At 40.7% G+C, this 14,895-nt stretch overlaps 1 protein-coding gene across 1 annotated transcript; it reads left to right on the top strand.

Annotated features, from left to right (window-relative positions):
* Window positions 1-640: 640 nt before the first annotated feature.
* On the top strand, window positions 641-1,701 carry LOC307195406 (porphobilinogen deaminase-like; the record flags this gene model as incomplete). Its single annotated transcript, XM_079939485.1, is given in 2 exon segments — window positions 641-857; window positions 860-1,701. Coding segments are annotated over 2 exon segments (1,011 nt in total). The 5' UTR covers window positions 641-688.
* Between the last annotated feature and the right edge of the window lie 13,194 nt (window positions 1,702-14,895).

Genomic DNA, 14,895 nt, shown 5'->3' on the forward strand with positions numbered 1-14,895 from the left:
CGTGTCCGTAAAGGATAGTGGTCATCTCTGTACCCTTTTACTTACTTATTTGTGCATTTATTTTTTTCAGCAAGAATATCATATCGATATTGATAACCTACTAAATACCAGACATAGTGTTAGTGTACAAAAGTGAATAAGACATGATGCCACTAAAAGGAGGGATAAATAGAAGCAAGTATTACATCAGTAAAAACTAAATTTTTACAATGACAACATTATATACATGTGCCGTACAAGGGTATGATGTGTTTCTATGACATCTTCTGCTAGTTGACTCTTTCTGCCTGAGACAGTCATCAGAATATGTGCAGCAATTCCTTGTGTTGGAGAAGATGGAAAGCCTTGAGGGACACTTTTTATTTTATTTTATTTTATTTATTTATTTATTTTTGCCTGTGAAATGAGGCACGTAGGCTCTTAGTTCCCAGATCAGGGATTGAACCTGTGCCACCTTTAGTGGAAGCACAGAGTCTTAACCAATGGACCACCAGGGAAGTCCCAGAGGGACACTTTTTAAAATCTGCTTGCTTTCCCACTCTGAGGCTCAGCTGGCCACAGGCCAGGGGCTGAAGTTCCTTTCTTCCAAGCCAGTGATTCTGGTTCTTGGATAAGGTGTTGAGGAACACTAAGAGCAGTGGGGACTGTGACCTCGGGACTTTATCTGCAGGAAGAAAACAGTCCAAATATGACAGTGATTCGCATGGGTACCCGCAAGAGCCAGCTGGCCCGCATACAGATGGACAGTGTGGTGGCAATGCTGAAAGCCTTATACCCAGGCCTGCAGTTTGAAATCACTGCTGTGTCTACCACAGGGGACAAGATTCTTGATACGGCTCTCTCTAAGACTGGAGAGTTGCCAAGGAGCTGGAACATGCACTGGAGAGGAATGAAGTGGACCTGGTTGTTCACTCCCTGAAGGACCTGCCCACGGTGCTTCCTCCTGGCTTCACCATTGGAGCCATTTGCAAGCAGGAGAGCCCCTCTGATGCTGTTGTCTTTCACCCAAATTTTGTTGGGCAGACCCTAGAAACCTTGCCAGGGAAGAGCGTGGTGGGAACTAGCTCCCTGCGGAGAGCGGCCCAGCTGCAGAGAAAGTTCCCGCATCTGGAGTTCAAGAGTATTCGGGGAAACCTCAACACACGGCTTTGGAAGTTGGATGAGCTGCAGGAGTTCAGTGCCATCATCCTGGCTGCAGCTGGCCTGCAGTGCATGGGCTGGCAGAACCAGGTGGGACAGATCCTGCACCCTGAGGAGTGCAGGTTGGGGGCTCTGGGAGTGGAAGTTCAAGCCAAGGACCAGGACATCTTGGATCTGGTGGGTGTGTTGCATGATCCTGAGACTCTGCTTCACTGCACTGCTGAACGGGCCTTCCTGAGGTACCTGGAAGGAGGCTGCAGTGTGCCAGTGGCAGAGCATACAGCTATGAAGGATGGGCAACTCTACCTGACTGGAGGAGTCTGGAGTCTGAATGGCACAGATAACATGCAAGAGACCATGCAGGCCACCATCCGTGTCCCTGCCCAGCATGAAGATGGCCCTGAGGATGATCCACAGCTGGTGGGCATCACTGCCCGGAACATTCCACGACGAGCCCAGCTGGCTGCTGAGAGCCTGGGCATCAGCCTGGCCACCTTGCTGCCGAACAAAGGAGCCAAGAACATCTTGGAGGTTGCACGGCAGCTCAATGATGCCCACTAACTGGTCTGTGGGGCACAGGTGCCTGGGTTGCTGGTGCCCAGTGCCTACATCCCAACCCTCAGTGCCCCATTCCCATTGCTACCTGGGGGGTGATTACCCAGGGGATTGAACTGCAGGGGCAGAGACCTCCAGAGACTTGTCTTACCTTGGGGCCTTGGTGATGGCTTGTCTCCTCAGTAGGTGGGGGCTTAGTCTCTAGAGAAAAATATCTAACAAGCCACAGCCTTTGAATGTAACCAACTCTACTAATAAACCAGATCTGAAGGTGAAAAAAAAAAGTCTACTTGCTTTGAAGGCACTGAATCTTATAAACTCTAAATATTTTCATAATTCTTAAATTTTTGTGACCAACTAACCAAATTGTGCATCAGAAAGGCGTTTTCCTATAAATAACATCCGGCTGCTTTTCTAACAGGATAATCACAAATAACCTAAGCAGAGAATAATTTCTCCTTAGGGAAGGGCCTAGAAGCTTAAAATTGGTAATATATACCTTTTATCAAAAATGACGATGATCTCTATTAAATGTTCTAGTTATATTGAATCATTTAGTTTAATTCTCATAATTACTTAATGAGTTAAGTACTGTCTTACTTTTGAAGTGAGAAAAGGGAGAGTCAGGGCTGCTAGGTGATTGCCCAACATGCTACAGGAAGTACGGGCAGGTCTGTCCACTCCCGTTCCCAGGGTTCCTCAGAGCCTTGTTCTGTGCTTGAAGAGTAGGAAGCCACTGCCAGCTCCTCTGTACCCAAGTCATCCTTTTAGCTTTCATCATAAAGGGAAATTCATGTCTTTCATCTTCTCTGACCAGTAAGCTCCCTACATCTTTCCTTCCTCAATAATGTCTAATGAAATATGAGAATATATGTAACCTGGGGTATGAATTTCCCTTTTGAGTATTCAGAAAGACTCTTCTGCAATAAAGAAAGAAAATAAATTGGTAGAAGAAATTCAAAGAGTGTTAAATCTTGACAAAAGTTTGAATAAATAAAATAATTTTTATCCTTATGTTGATGACAAGAAACTTTGGATGAAATCACTTGAAGATGAATTTTCTCTTTCAATTTTGAATTGAAAGAAGATAGCAAATAAATATAGCATATACAAGAGTGGGTAAAATTATATTTATCTTTTTGCTAAGAATCATTAAGTAACACTGATATACTACTAAACAAAAATATACATCTTTGGATCATTTTTAAAATATAACAAACTCGGGAATAGAAATAGGTTATAAAATCAATTCATAGACTAGTTTAACCTAAATGAATACTCTTGCTCTACAAAATTTTTCATATAATGTATTCACTAATTACATTCTGTTGCAGATATAAGAGCTTTATTTGACATTTATACAATTTAAGTTTCTGCTATGTCTAAATAGCTAGGAATGACTTCTCTTTAATTCAAAAACTAAATTAAGTCTATATTTTACTTTTAAAATGTAAAAATAATCAAGAAAATGCTCTCTGTCCTACAGTTCCTTTTGTTATTAGACTAACCACTGGGTTTTACTTCAGCAAAAAACCATGAACTGACACCTTATTGAATGTACTGTTTCATAGGAAAAGCAAATACTCCAGCACATGTGCAAAAGATTCCACCAAATGTAAAATATTTGGTTTCAAGTCTTTACACAGCTGCCTGGGGACACCGGTTCACTAATGGCTGAAGAGTGTCTGCCTCCGTCTCGCTTCCAGGTAGACAGCAATCATACCTCCTTCCCATCTGCTTTCACTGGTAACCTATGTAAGGTTGAGAGTGGGTGAGCGATTACAGGAAAGTTAAGAAAGATGGGCAGTTCTAAATAAGAACGTATGATTCCTACCTCTGTAAGCAAATGGACCATTTCTTAGGTTGCTGGCAGATGTTGAGATAAGGTAGACAACTTATCAGTCAAGCTGAAGATACAGGGAAAGAAAATCCTTCCTTCCAGTCATTGAGCCTAACATTTAACCACACCCCAACCAGAGTTAGTAACTGTCACATGACAGAGGGGACTGTCCCCTTCTCTGACAGGAACTGCTAAAGAAGTGCCCCTGGCTGGGAGCTAAGAGTCCTCCAAGACCATGGGCCTGCTGGATCCACTTCAGGGTTGGCACTGCTAGCAGTTTTCACCTAAGCTGAGAGGCACTAGGTCTTCTCTTTTTAACACATCCTAAAATATCAAGAGCTTCCTGGGCATGGCACAGGGATGCCTTCCTAATTGTGACAGTTATGTTTCTAATGAATTGCCTCTAATCTGAATTTCTGCAAGTGTCAATGCAAGTGTGGACTATTCACTATAGATTCATACAGATTTGTATGTTTTACTGCCATTCTATTTCAACTCCAAATTAGTGTCTAATGATTTAGCATCATTTCACTCTTTTTCCTCCTTCTGCCTCAGCTTCCTTCCATAACCAAGTATGTTTAAACTTCCTAAAATATCTATTTAGTAAATGGGATCATGTGCATAACTTGCCCAAAGCAGGAGACATCTACTTCTGTATTGAGTATAGAGGCTGGTGATTTCAAAGTGATCTCAATAAGTGTGTTGCCAGCCAGGCCCTCCTTCCAAGCAGCTGTAATATGAGCTTATGCTATATTTAATGTATTAGCCTAGGACAAGTTAATTGCATAGGTTCCACAAAATAGAACATGTTGTTTATAGTAACTACATGTTAATACCTTTGAACACAACAGTAGTTATACAGTGACTTTGCATCTCGACCATCATGTGATTAACTGGTGTTTGGTGTTTTAAGCTGTGTGTGAGGTCAGCATCGAGGCAGACAGGGTTTGTGCATAAACGGACACCTTAGTATCCTTACTCTGTTCCCACGAAATTTGCTTCTTGTTTAATTCTAGTGGGTTTGCACACAGCTCGCTGGGGTAGGAGGGCTGCTGCCCCAGCAGCCTTGACACTTAAGACCAGCACACAGAGGCAGCAAACCTTTTCCAGGCACAGGACACCATGTACTCAAGGAAGACAATATCAGCGTTTGCCCAGTACATACACATCTATAAAAAGTTCAGTAAACACACAGGTGTAATGGCTTGAGTCTTATGTCTAAACAGAACTTCAAAATCACACTTCAGCCTGAGTACTTCTGAGAAATGATTACACTTTTCAAGATGTTGGAAGGTATGTGGCTTTCAGGATTCTATCTCTTAAAGACAAGAAAGAAGAGTCGTTTTTGCCCGAAGTGCTGACTTGGCTTTGAACATCACGTTTTACAGAATATTCTGCTCTGGGTTATGTTTACAGCAGTGAACGCCTTGGTGCTTTTAATTAACAGTCCTCCATTGTCTAATTAATGGTCTCCTCTTTCCTCCCCAAAGCCCTTCGTTAGCCCCTCCAGTTTTGATGAGAAAATATACCAAATATACCATTATTTTTCCCTGAATATCCTGTTTTGATTAGGTACTTCAACAGAAATAACTCAGGAGAGTGAGGCCACGAAAGGGGAAGTAAAGAAAATGCAGAGGTGTAGAAAGCAGTCATTTCACAAAGCACAGATTTCATACCCAAGTTTAATAAAATGAAATCAGCAGCCTGACTCAGCTTATAGACTATAAAGCCCCCTTTCCCCCCCCCCCCTTTTCCTCCCAACTCTTCAGGTTAGATGGGAGAAATGTTCCTTAGATTTCAACCCTGGTGGTTTGGGGTTGGCACCTCTATAGGACTCTCCAGGTTTCTAGTTTAATAACTTAGTTTCTGGCGTTTAATCCAGGTGTGGAAGCATTCAGGCCATCGCCCGCGACCCTGAGGCCCTGTGTGCAGAGGACGTCAGGTCGAGGCCGAGGCCGCTTTGGCCTGGCCTGCACAATGACAAGGGCCCCTCAGCCATCCCTCCTGTCCTCTGTGTCTTGTAAAGCAAAATCAGGAGCCACTGGCCTGACTTGCCTGAGCCCAGGAAGGATCACTCCTGATTCAGGTATCAGCTCTGTGACGATTCGTTTTCAAGTGGCTCCTGGGAATGATTTCAGAAGTTCTGTAAACTTTGGCTTTATAAAACCAAAATTGCTTTCAGAGGCAGATTTAATTTCCAACAATGGAAAAGGTGAGTCATTACATCTCAGCCTCCCTTGCAGCAGGGAAAGAGAAGAATCATCTCTACCGTCCTTGGATTTCTATATCCACCCCAAAGCAGCAGCCTATAGCAGTTTAGCACTACAAGTCTTATATATTCACTAAGTCTCAGTGTCAAATATGTACAGTAAGCAGAATATATGTGTATTACATATAGATTTTTTTCCTTAAACTTGCAAGTTTATTATGACAATAACAAAATCAAAATTAAATAAGTGACACAACGCTTTTGAAAATCTTAACAGTGTACTCCCAAGCCCACAGCTTTCAGTCGGGGCCCCTGCTCTCGGCTCTGACCGCAGCCAAGTTGCAGACCTGCCGGCGCAGCTGGTCCAGCCGGGTCACCTTCTTCTGCGAAAGGCTGTCGCCGGGGTCTTTCACTTCCAGCAGCCTGACGCGATGACTCTGGGGGCTCCACACCACCAGGTCAGGGAAGCCCACTCGGCAGTGTCGGAAGTCCATGGCAAGACGCCGGCGCACGCCGCTGAGGACGGGCCCCCAGACAGGACACACGATCCTGAGCTTGTGAAGAGAAGAGAATGATCCCAGCTGACAAGGGAGGCCAGTCTGCCTTCCTGAGCCTGCCACGCGGCTGCCACCCAGGCCGTCAGGCTCTCTGCAGGGGTGGGCGTTTCTGCAGACGTCTGGCATACAGTCCATGAAGATAGACAGATAGATGATAGATAGATAGATAGATAGATAGATAGATAGATAGATAGATAGATGCAATAGAGGAGTAAAAGATTCAAAGAAATGAGAAAAATAGTGGAACATGTCGAGAACATATGTTTCTGTGGTTCAGATTTCTGATTTTAATTATAGATCCACATTTGAAGTTACTTGAGAATTGGCATGCCTCCAATCATTGAAAAGCCCATCAACCAATTTCTAAAGAGAAATAGCATTTGAAAATGTTTAAATCATTCTACTCTCCTTCAAAAGAAAATGTGTTAGAGGCAAAAACGTTTACCTTGCTCTGCTCTCTTTACAAATTCTATAGAGTCTGATAAGTTTGTTTATTCATTTAGAGTCTGGTAATAAATATTTAACATTCCACTAAATTAGATAATATCAGTAGAAGAATTTTCTGAAACAAGATATTTACTGGGAGAACATTGGCTACTGGTTTCAATATGAATAATTCTTTTATTTGTAAGTTTTCAAGTCTTGTGTTAGTAAATATTAAAGTATCATACATTGTAAGCTTTTGAGGGAGAGCATGGAGTTTTCATTGTCTATAACTTACATAATAAAATTAATTCAAAAAAATAAAAATAAATAAAATTAATTCATTTTCTACAATTTACAAAGCACTGTACTAGACACTTTGAGAATTATACAGATTTTTCACTTAACACAAGCTCTATAAAAAGCAATTATGCTTATAGCTTATGTTTATTGATCACTTACAAGTGCCAGGCTTTGCATTAAGCATTTACATGGATTATATCATTCAGTCTTCACATTAACTGAAAAAAGTGTTATTTTATCCCCATTTTATAGAGAGGAAATGAGCCTCAAAGAAGCCGAGCAACTTTCCCAGCATCTCATGTTTAGCAAGTAGCAGAGCAGAGATGCTTCTGTCCCCAGAGCCTAGGTACTAACAGCTCCACCTCAGATCTGCTCCCCACTTCTCAAAGGTATTTCAATCTAATGAGAGGATGAAATTCAGAATCAAAGGGAAAATCAAATAAATACTGCCTAAGCCTGAAAACATGCATGTCAAATTTTAAAGTAGTAAAGAATTGCATGCATGTTTGCTAAGTGGGAAACTCACAGGTAATAATTTGTGACTCCTCTTGTATTAGTTTATATGGTTATTTAATCCATACTGTTGTTTAGCATTTTGCACGTATATGAATCGTTTCCTCAACTGGATCCTGACCTTACCAACTGCAGATTGTGTTTTCTATTTTAGGAATCTGCCATAGCTACTAGTGCAATGACACATACATAGTAAATGATTTATAAATATTTGTGGAGTGAATGAATGAAGAAATTACAGGCAATTAAGACAATTTTGTATGTGGCTGTGTGGAGTGGCTCTACTCAAGGGAATGGCAATAGCTTACATGAGAGAGCAAAAGGGTAGATAAGATAAATGAGAAATAAAGGATAGAGCAGGGAAATGGGCTATAAAGGAAGCAACATTTATGGAGTACTTACTATTTGAAGGGCTTTACTGGCAGTGAACCACTCGTCACAACAATCCTATGAGGTAGTACTATTATTATCTCCACTTCAGAGATGAAACATAGAGAGATAAATAATTTAACATCAGCCAGGCGGGAAGTCGCTGTGTCAAGAACTCATGCAGTTTTGTTCTGCCCTTGACCACAGAGAGGGTCCAAGGGTGCTTTGAGCATCCAAGTGGCCTGCTAAGAGTAAAGGAGAACAATCAAAGGTTATAACAAAAGTTCTTGCTTGGAACGTCAGAGAGTTATATCACCACACAGATGTGGAGAATGGACTTGAGGACACGGGGAGAGGGAAGGGTAAGCTGGGACAAAGTGAGAGAGTGGCATGGACGTATATACACTACCAAATGTGAAATAGATAGCTAGTGGGATGCAGCCGCATAGCACAGGGAGATCAGCTCGGTGCTTTGTGACCGCCTAGAGGGGTGGGATAGGGAGGGTGGGAGGGAGACGCAAGAGGGAGGAGACATGGGGATATATGTATATGTATAGCTGATTCACTTTGTTCTAAAGCAGAAATTAACACACCATTGTAAAGCAATTATGCTCCAATAAAGATGTTTAAAAAAGAATAAAATAAAATGGGAGTAATAATATGCATTTTGTAAAGAAGTAAAAATAAAGGAAACCCAGTCAGAGCAGCCTTCCCGACCTGGCAGCACAAGCTAAAGCTCCCCCCTACTCATTTGGTCTTTATCTCATTCTCTATTGTCTGTGTCAGCAGAGCACCCACCCCTGTGGCTTATCTCTACATTTTGTTTATTTTCTATTTGCTCTCTCTGGAATAAAAGTTCTATGAAAGCAGGGTCTGGGGTCAGTCTTGTTCTCTGATCTTTACCCACACAATACCTGGCAAGCAGTACGCACTCAATCGAGGTTTCTTGCAGAAATGAGAGAAACCCAAATCCCCATTCCATCAATAACAGTGGAATGTTGGTTGAAAAAGCACACGACTGTGGATCATGTATCCTTGTGGTTCCCCCCACTCCCACTGTTCTGGCTTTGAGATAACTGCTCGTTTACAAGAGTTAAGGGGGCAGCAAATGAAAGAAAACAGGAATTAATCAGGGAACTTTACAGGAAACTCTTCCTGACAGAGAAAAGTGGTTGTTACACTGGTAAGATCGTAGGGCAGCCAGATGTAGAAAGCAAACCGTACAACAGCAGTATACCAAACGGTCATTTTGTACTTACCCGAGTTTACACTGAGTTTACAGTGATAACTGTATTAATTTATTGTCAGTCCCTACTGAAAATACATACTTTAAGAAAAAAATCACATTAAATATAACATCTTTAGAGTTTCTTTCCCACATCCCATATTCTTTTAAGAAGTTTCTTTTTAAAGTGAAAAAGTCAAGTGCATTGCTTTGTCCGCACATCGTTTCTGGGATCTTTCCTGCCACATCCAAAGGTAAATCAGTTCTATTAGTTTACTTGATTAGTTAGCAATCTGTCCGCAACCTGTATATGGCCCATGGTGCACAGAATTTTCATTTAAACATCTGAATCAAAATAACTTTCACATCGATCTATGGGCTTGTGTGTGGTCTCCTGTTGGAAGAGAACCTTGGGAATTTGTATAAAAGCTGAACAGAGTGCAAGAAAAAGTAGAGTTCTCCCAGGTCCACCACTGACCAGCTGTAGTACCGCAGACAAGAAACATGGTGCTGGAGTCTGTAAAATGGGGAGAAGAACCCCTAATTTACAGAGTTGTGAGAATTAAATAAACATGTCTGGCAAATAGTAATAGCTCAATATTTAGCTATCTTATCATATAGCGTTAGATTCCTGAAAAGCTGTCCAGCTTTTATGCATGGGGCTTTAAGGGCCTTTCAATCCCTCCTGTTCCTTCCAGTGGATTTAGGGGTTATAGAGAAACAACCCTCTCTTTTCATGGCATTTGAGCAAAACATATTTCTCTCCTGCTTCAGGTGCATCAGAAATCTTCATAATTGCTGCTGAAATTTCCTGTTCAGCACTCCAGTTATGGGTTTCTCTCTGTACACCACTTATGAGACATCTGGTCATGGCTTTTGTGTTGTTCAAAGGCCACCCCTGCAAGGACACCTTTAGGGTCTGTGCAACCTGACCAATCTAACCCCCTCTTCACAGTGTCCAAGAAATGGACAGGATAAGATGGAGGGCTGGATTTGGAATTAGCAACAAGGTGGGATTTTTTTATGCCCAATTTACATTAAGTCCTAGGGATGGAAACCGGATGCCAGAGACTCTTGCAGCCAGATAGACAAGTTCTCTGCCTTCTGAGGTCCTTATTTACAAATCTAGATAAGATAATTTCAGCTTCCATATAATTCCGTACTTTTGTGAGGGTGCCCTTCTGCAAGTCCTCGGCTGTTTATCTCCACTTGTCTCGGCATGTTTCTCAATCCACACCACTGTGCTGGTTGTCACTCATCCCCTGCTCCAGGTCACTGCAGGTCACTTGAATCAGCCAGCATTGCCCACCCAAATTTTCCTGGTATGCGCTAACAGAGATCCCTCCCTAGACACAGACAGCAAAGCTAAAACCAAGCTAACCAAGGTGTAGCATTTAACAAAACTTACAGAAGACTTGGTGATGTGGAGAGGGAAGTAGAATAAGAAAAGGAGAATGTAATCCTACATAGTAACCATCTCTGATCCAAAGGAGGCAATGGTCAAGGGCATGGGTTTGAGAAATGGACAGCCTGGGTGAAAGAGTGAGCTTGACAGGTTATTTAAAATCTTGGTGTTTCATCTAGAAACAATAAATGCTGGAGAAGGTGTGGAGAAAAGGGAACGCTCTTGCATTGCTGGTGGGAATGTGAATTGGTACAGCCACTATGGAGAACAGTATGGAGGTTTCTTAAAAAACTACAAATAGAACTACCATATGACCCAGGAATCCCACTACTGGGCATATACCCTGAGAAAACCATAATTCAAAAAGAGTCATGTACCAAAATGTTCATTGCAGCTCTATTTACAATAGCCAGTAGATGGAAACAAACTAAGTGTCCATCATTGGATGAATGGATAAAGAAGATGTGGCACATATATACAATGGAATATTACTCAGCCATAAAAAGAAATGAAATTGAGCTATTTGTAATGAGGTGGATGGACCTAGAGTCTGTCATACAGAGTGAAGTAAGTCAGAAAGAGAAAAATAAATACCGTATGCTAACACATATATATGGAATCTAAGAAAAAAAAAAGGTCATGAAGAATCTATGGGTAAGACAGGAATAAAGACACAGACCTACTAGAGAATGGACTTGAGGATATGGGGAGGGGGAAGGGTAAGCTGGGACAAAGTGAGAGAGAGGCATGGACATATATACACTACCAAACGTAAAATAGATAGCTAGTGGGAAGCAGCCGCATAGCACAGGGAGATCAGCTCGGTGCTTTGTGACCACCTAGAGGGGTGGGATAGGGAGGGTGGGAGGGAGATGCAAGAGGGAGGGGATATGGGAACATATGTATACATATAGCTGATTCACTTCGTTATAAAACAGAAACTAACACACCTTTGTAAAGCAATTATACTCCAATAAAGATGTTAAAAAAAAAATCTTGGTGTTTCAGAGGGCAGCCACCCCACAAACATATCCTGAATAAATGAGTCGCTGTAAGTGTTACTTAGACTTCTGCGTGATGCCTAGCGAGCACCCAATAACTGTGTGCTGTTATTATTGTTGTTGTCATTGTCATTTCTGCCTGTGTCTCTTTAGTGCTCAGCCGGCCATCACACTTTAGGGATTAACCCACCTCCTACAATATCATTCTCATTACTCGTCCATCCGCCACGTCTAAAACTCCAGTTTTTCTGGGATTCAGAAATTGGTGAAAAATCGTTCTTGCCCTTCGGTAAACTCATCTGCCATCTACCCAAAAGAAAGACAACTTCATTATTATGTAGCTCAGTTAAGTTTCTTATTAATTGTATCCCCCCCCAATGATGGAATAGTGTTTTTATTTTGCTCTGTAAACCACAAGTTCCATTACAGTGCTTTCTCCCCAGAGGGGTATCATCCTTGAGGTGACAGAGGCAAAGAGGAGACAGACAATAAAATAAATGTATAATTTATAAAATTATAAATATATTTATAATTGTATATAATATATTTATGTTAAATATTGTTTTAATTAATATGTTAAATTAATTTTAATTGATATATATTAATATTTAATATATTGTATGTTATATTTATATTAAATATATTTAAAATTATAAACAAAATGAATGCAGCAAAAAATGCATAATTACTAATTAAGAAGAATATTATGGACAGTTCTCTGTGATCAAAAATAATCAGGTGGGCCACATCAGTTTATGTGGTCAGGAAAGGCCTCTTTGAAGAGGTGGTCTTTAAAGAGAGACCTCAAGAATGAGAAGCAACCAGCTGGGCAAAGGGTGGAAAGACTACCACTCCATGCAGAACAACATTCCCCCTTTCTTTGTTTTAACTGTGTTTGGGGATCAGCACAGATACTTTTATGCAGGGAATGTCAGTTCCTCTGGAACCTCTCTCCGGCAACCCAAGAGATGAGTAACAGTTGATGTTAACCAATCATGGCAATGCTGGTCCCCTTCACCAGTGATTGGTTTTGAGGTAGGTGTGAGGCTATATTCTGGCAGGGAAGAACATAAGCAGATTTTGAGACTGTGATGCAATAAGCATGCAACGTATGGCTATGTATGGCTGAATAGAAAAATACAAAAGGATGCATCCTTGATGAACTTATTGTGTCATTGGACAGCCTTGACATCTGCTGCCAGACTTCACCTAATGTGAGATAAATAAAATGCTATTTGTTTTAGTAACTGTTAGATTTTTTTCCATTATTCACATCTGAAAACATTCCTATTACAGCAAAATAGTGGCATAATCATATTTTTAAGAAGATCATTCTTAAGGGGGATCCTCTGTTCTGGGATCTTTTAAGAAGATTCCAGTGCTATATGGAAGATTGGATCACTAACTAAACATTACTGTAAATTTTCTGTGGTGAGTACAATCCAGGTCACAAATTTGTAATCACACGGACTTATCAGATGCAAAGGGAGACATCACCGTAGAATGAGAGGAAAGACTTCAGAAACCTCTTGCCTTAGATGGAGATTACCTGTTGGATAAGTGCTAGCCCTTCTGAGAAAAAGCAGAGTTAAGTCAGTGTAATTGTCACATCAGACTTCATTCCGTCTTTTCTTTATGCCAGCTGGTTACTGTTAGGGAAATAATTCTCAAAGTCCTTCTGTAGTAAAGTTTATGATATTTCATATTCTATGACTCATTCTTTGCTGTTTTACATAATTTCTGTGAGAATGCAACTCAGATATGGGATACAAATAAGCCTTCATTTCCACGGCCAAAAAAAAATTGCTTGAAAAAAAAGAAAGGTAATAAAAGAAAGAAAGGTCCCTTGATAAAGAGGATGAGGTCCTTTAGGATAATGATACAGATGGAATGTGACAAGCATTCAGGGCTTCACATTTTTTTAAATATATCAAGACCTTCTTCTCACACAAAAGTCATCAATGTTGCTGAAACTTCAAACGGAAAAATAAATAAATCCTGAACTTTGGATCCAATTAAATCCCATCTGACTAAACTCACTACAGAATGTTCACTTCTGGGAGGATTTGAGTCAAATCAAGTTCCACAGCCCTGAAATTTTATGCCTCTCTACTTAATACAGACCTAGCCAGAAAATTTCCATAGGATTTAACTAGTGAGGAACAAGTAGTAATGAGGAAATCATACCAGCTAGAATAAGACCTATGCTCCAAACTGCCAATGGCAATCAATGAATTAATCAATCTATGTCAGATATTTTCAAAAATCAACTGTCATCTATTTCATATTTTTGTCATGAAATAATTATGAAAAATATATTTTGTGTTTTTTCGTTCAATATTACATATTTTTCCAGTCTTTTTTTCCCCAATAAAATTGTTGAATTTATCATTAATAAATGTTTTCTGCAGGCTTTTAAAAAATCATTTTTTAAATAATTAAGTAAGGCATTACTTCTGGTATGGTCATGCCACTTGTCTTATAGCAATAAAGTCAACTTCTTTTAACCTGCCTAATTGGTAAGGTACAACTTCTGAATGAGTCAGAGTTCTATAAGTGCAAACAACAGAAATAGGCTGTGGTTAATTTATACAAAGGAAACTTACTGAAAGATATCGGACCTCATTATCTGGCAGTAAGTCTAGAGAACCAGACTTGGAAATGTGCAAAGACAAGGTATCCCTGGTGGTCCCAGACCTGGGGAGACGGGCATAGTGTCATGGTGGCAAAGATCCAAACGCCACCCCTGGATTAGATGAATTCTTACCATTTCTTCTGTCTTTAATCTTTGACCCAAGACTTAGTTTCAATCACACACTCAAACTTCAGTTAAGAAAGTGTAAGGGACCCTGGAGTACAAGCCCACCAGGCTGAATCAAAAAACAATTAATAACAATAATAATAATACAATTATTATTCCTCTAAAAGAAATGTGTTGTCAAGAAGGGGTAATGAATTCTGGGCAGTCACAAATTGCTGATGCCCAATACACCGTCCCTAACCATTTTTTGTTAATTACCTTACCTATTTTCAATTCATGGTTCAATGAAAATAATTCTTTACAGCCATTCTGAAAACGCAGGAAGCTCCTTGTCATCTGCTTGATAACTTCAGTCACTGAACCACAGGAAGGGCTAAGTGGATTTTATTCAAGGTGGCGTTCAGAGTGGTGGAGTTCAGGGTTTTCTCCCCATTTCTGAGTGGTGATACAATCTGCTGATTTGATGAGAAAGTGACTTGTCACACATTACGTTGAGTCGTAGGGGATGGTATGGATGGCGTCACCTAAAATGATGAGATCAGCTGTGCTTCACTTCCCTTCGACACCAGCTGGAAGGTCCCCTCCGCAGACACA

Source organism: Stenella coeruleoalba (genome assembly GCF_951394435.1).
Source record: "Stenella coeruleoalba genome assembly, chromosome: 12".
NCBI lineage: Eukaryota > Metazoa > Chordata > Mammalia > Artiodactyla > Delphinidae > Stenella > Stenella coeruleoalba.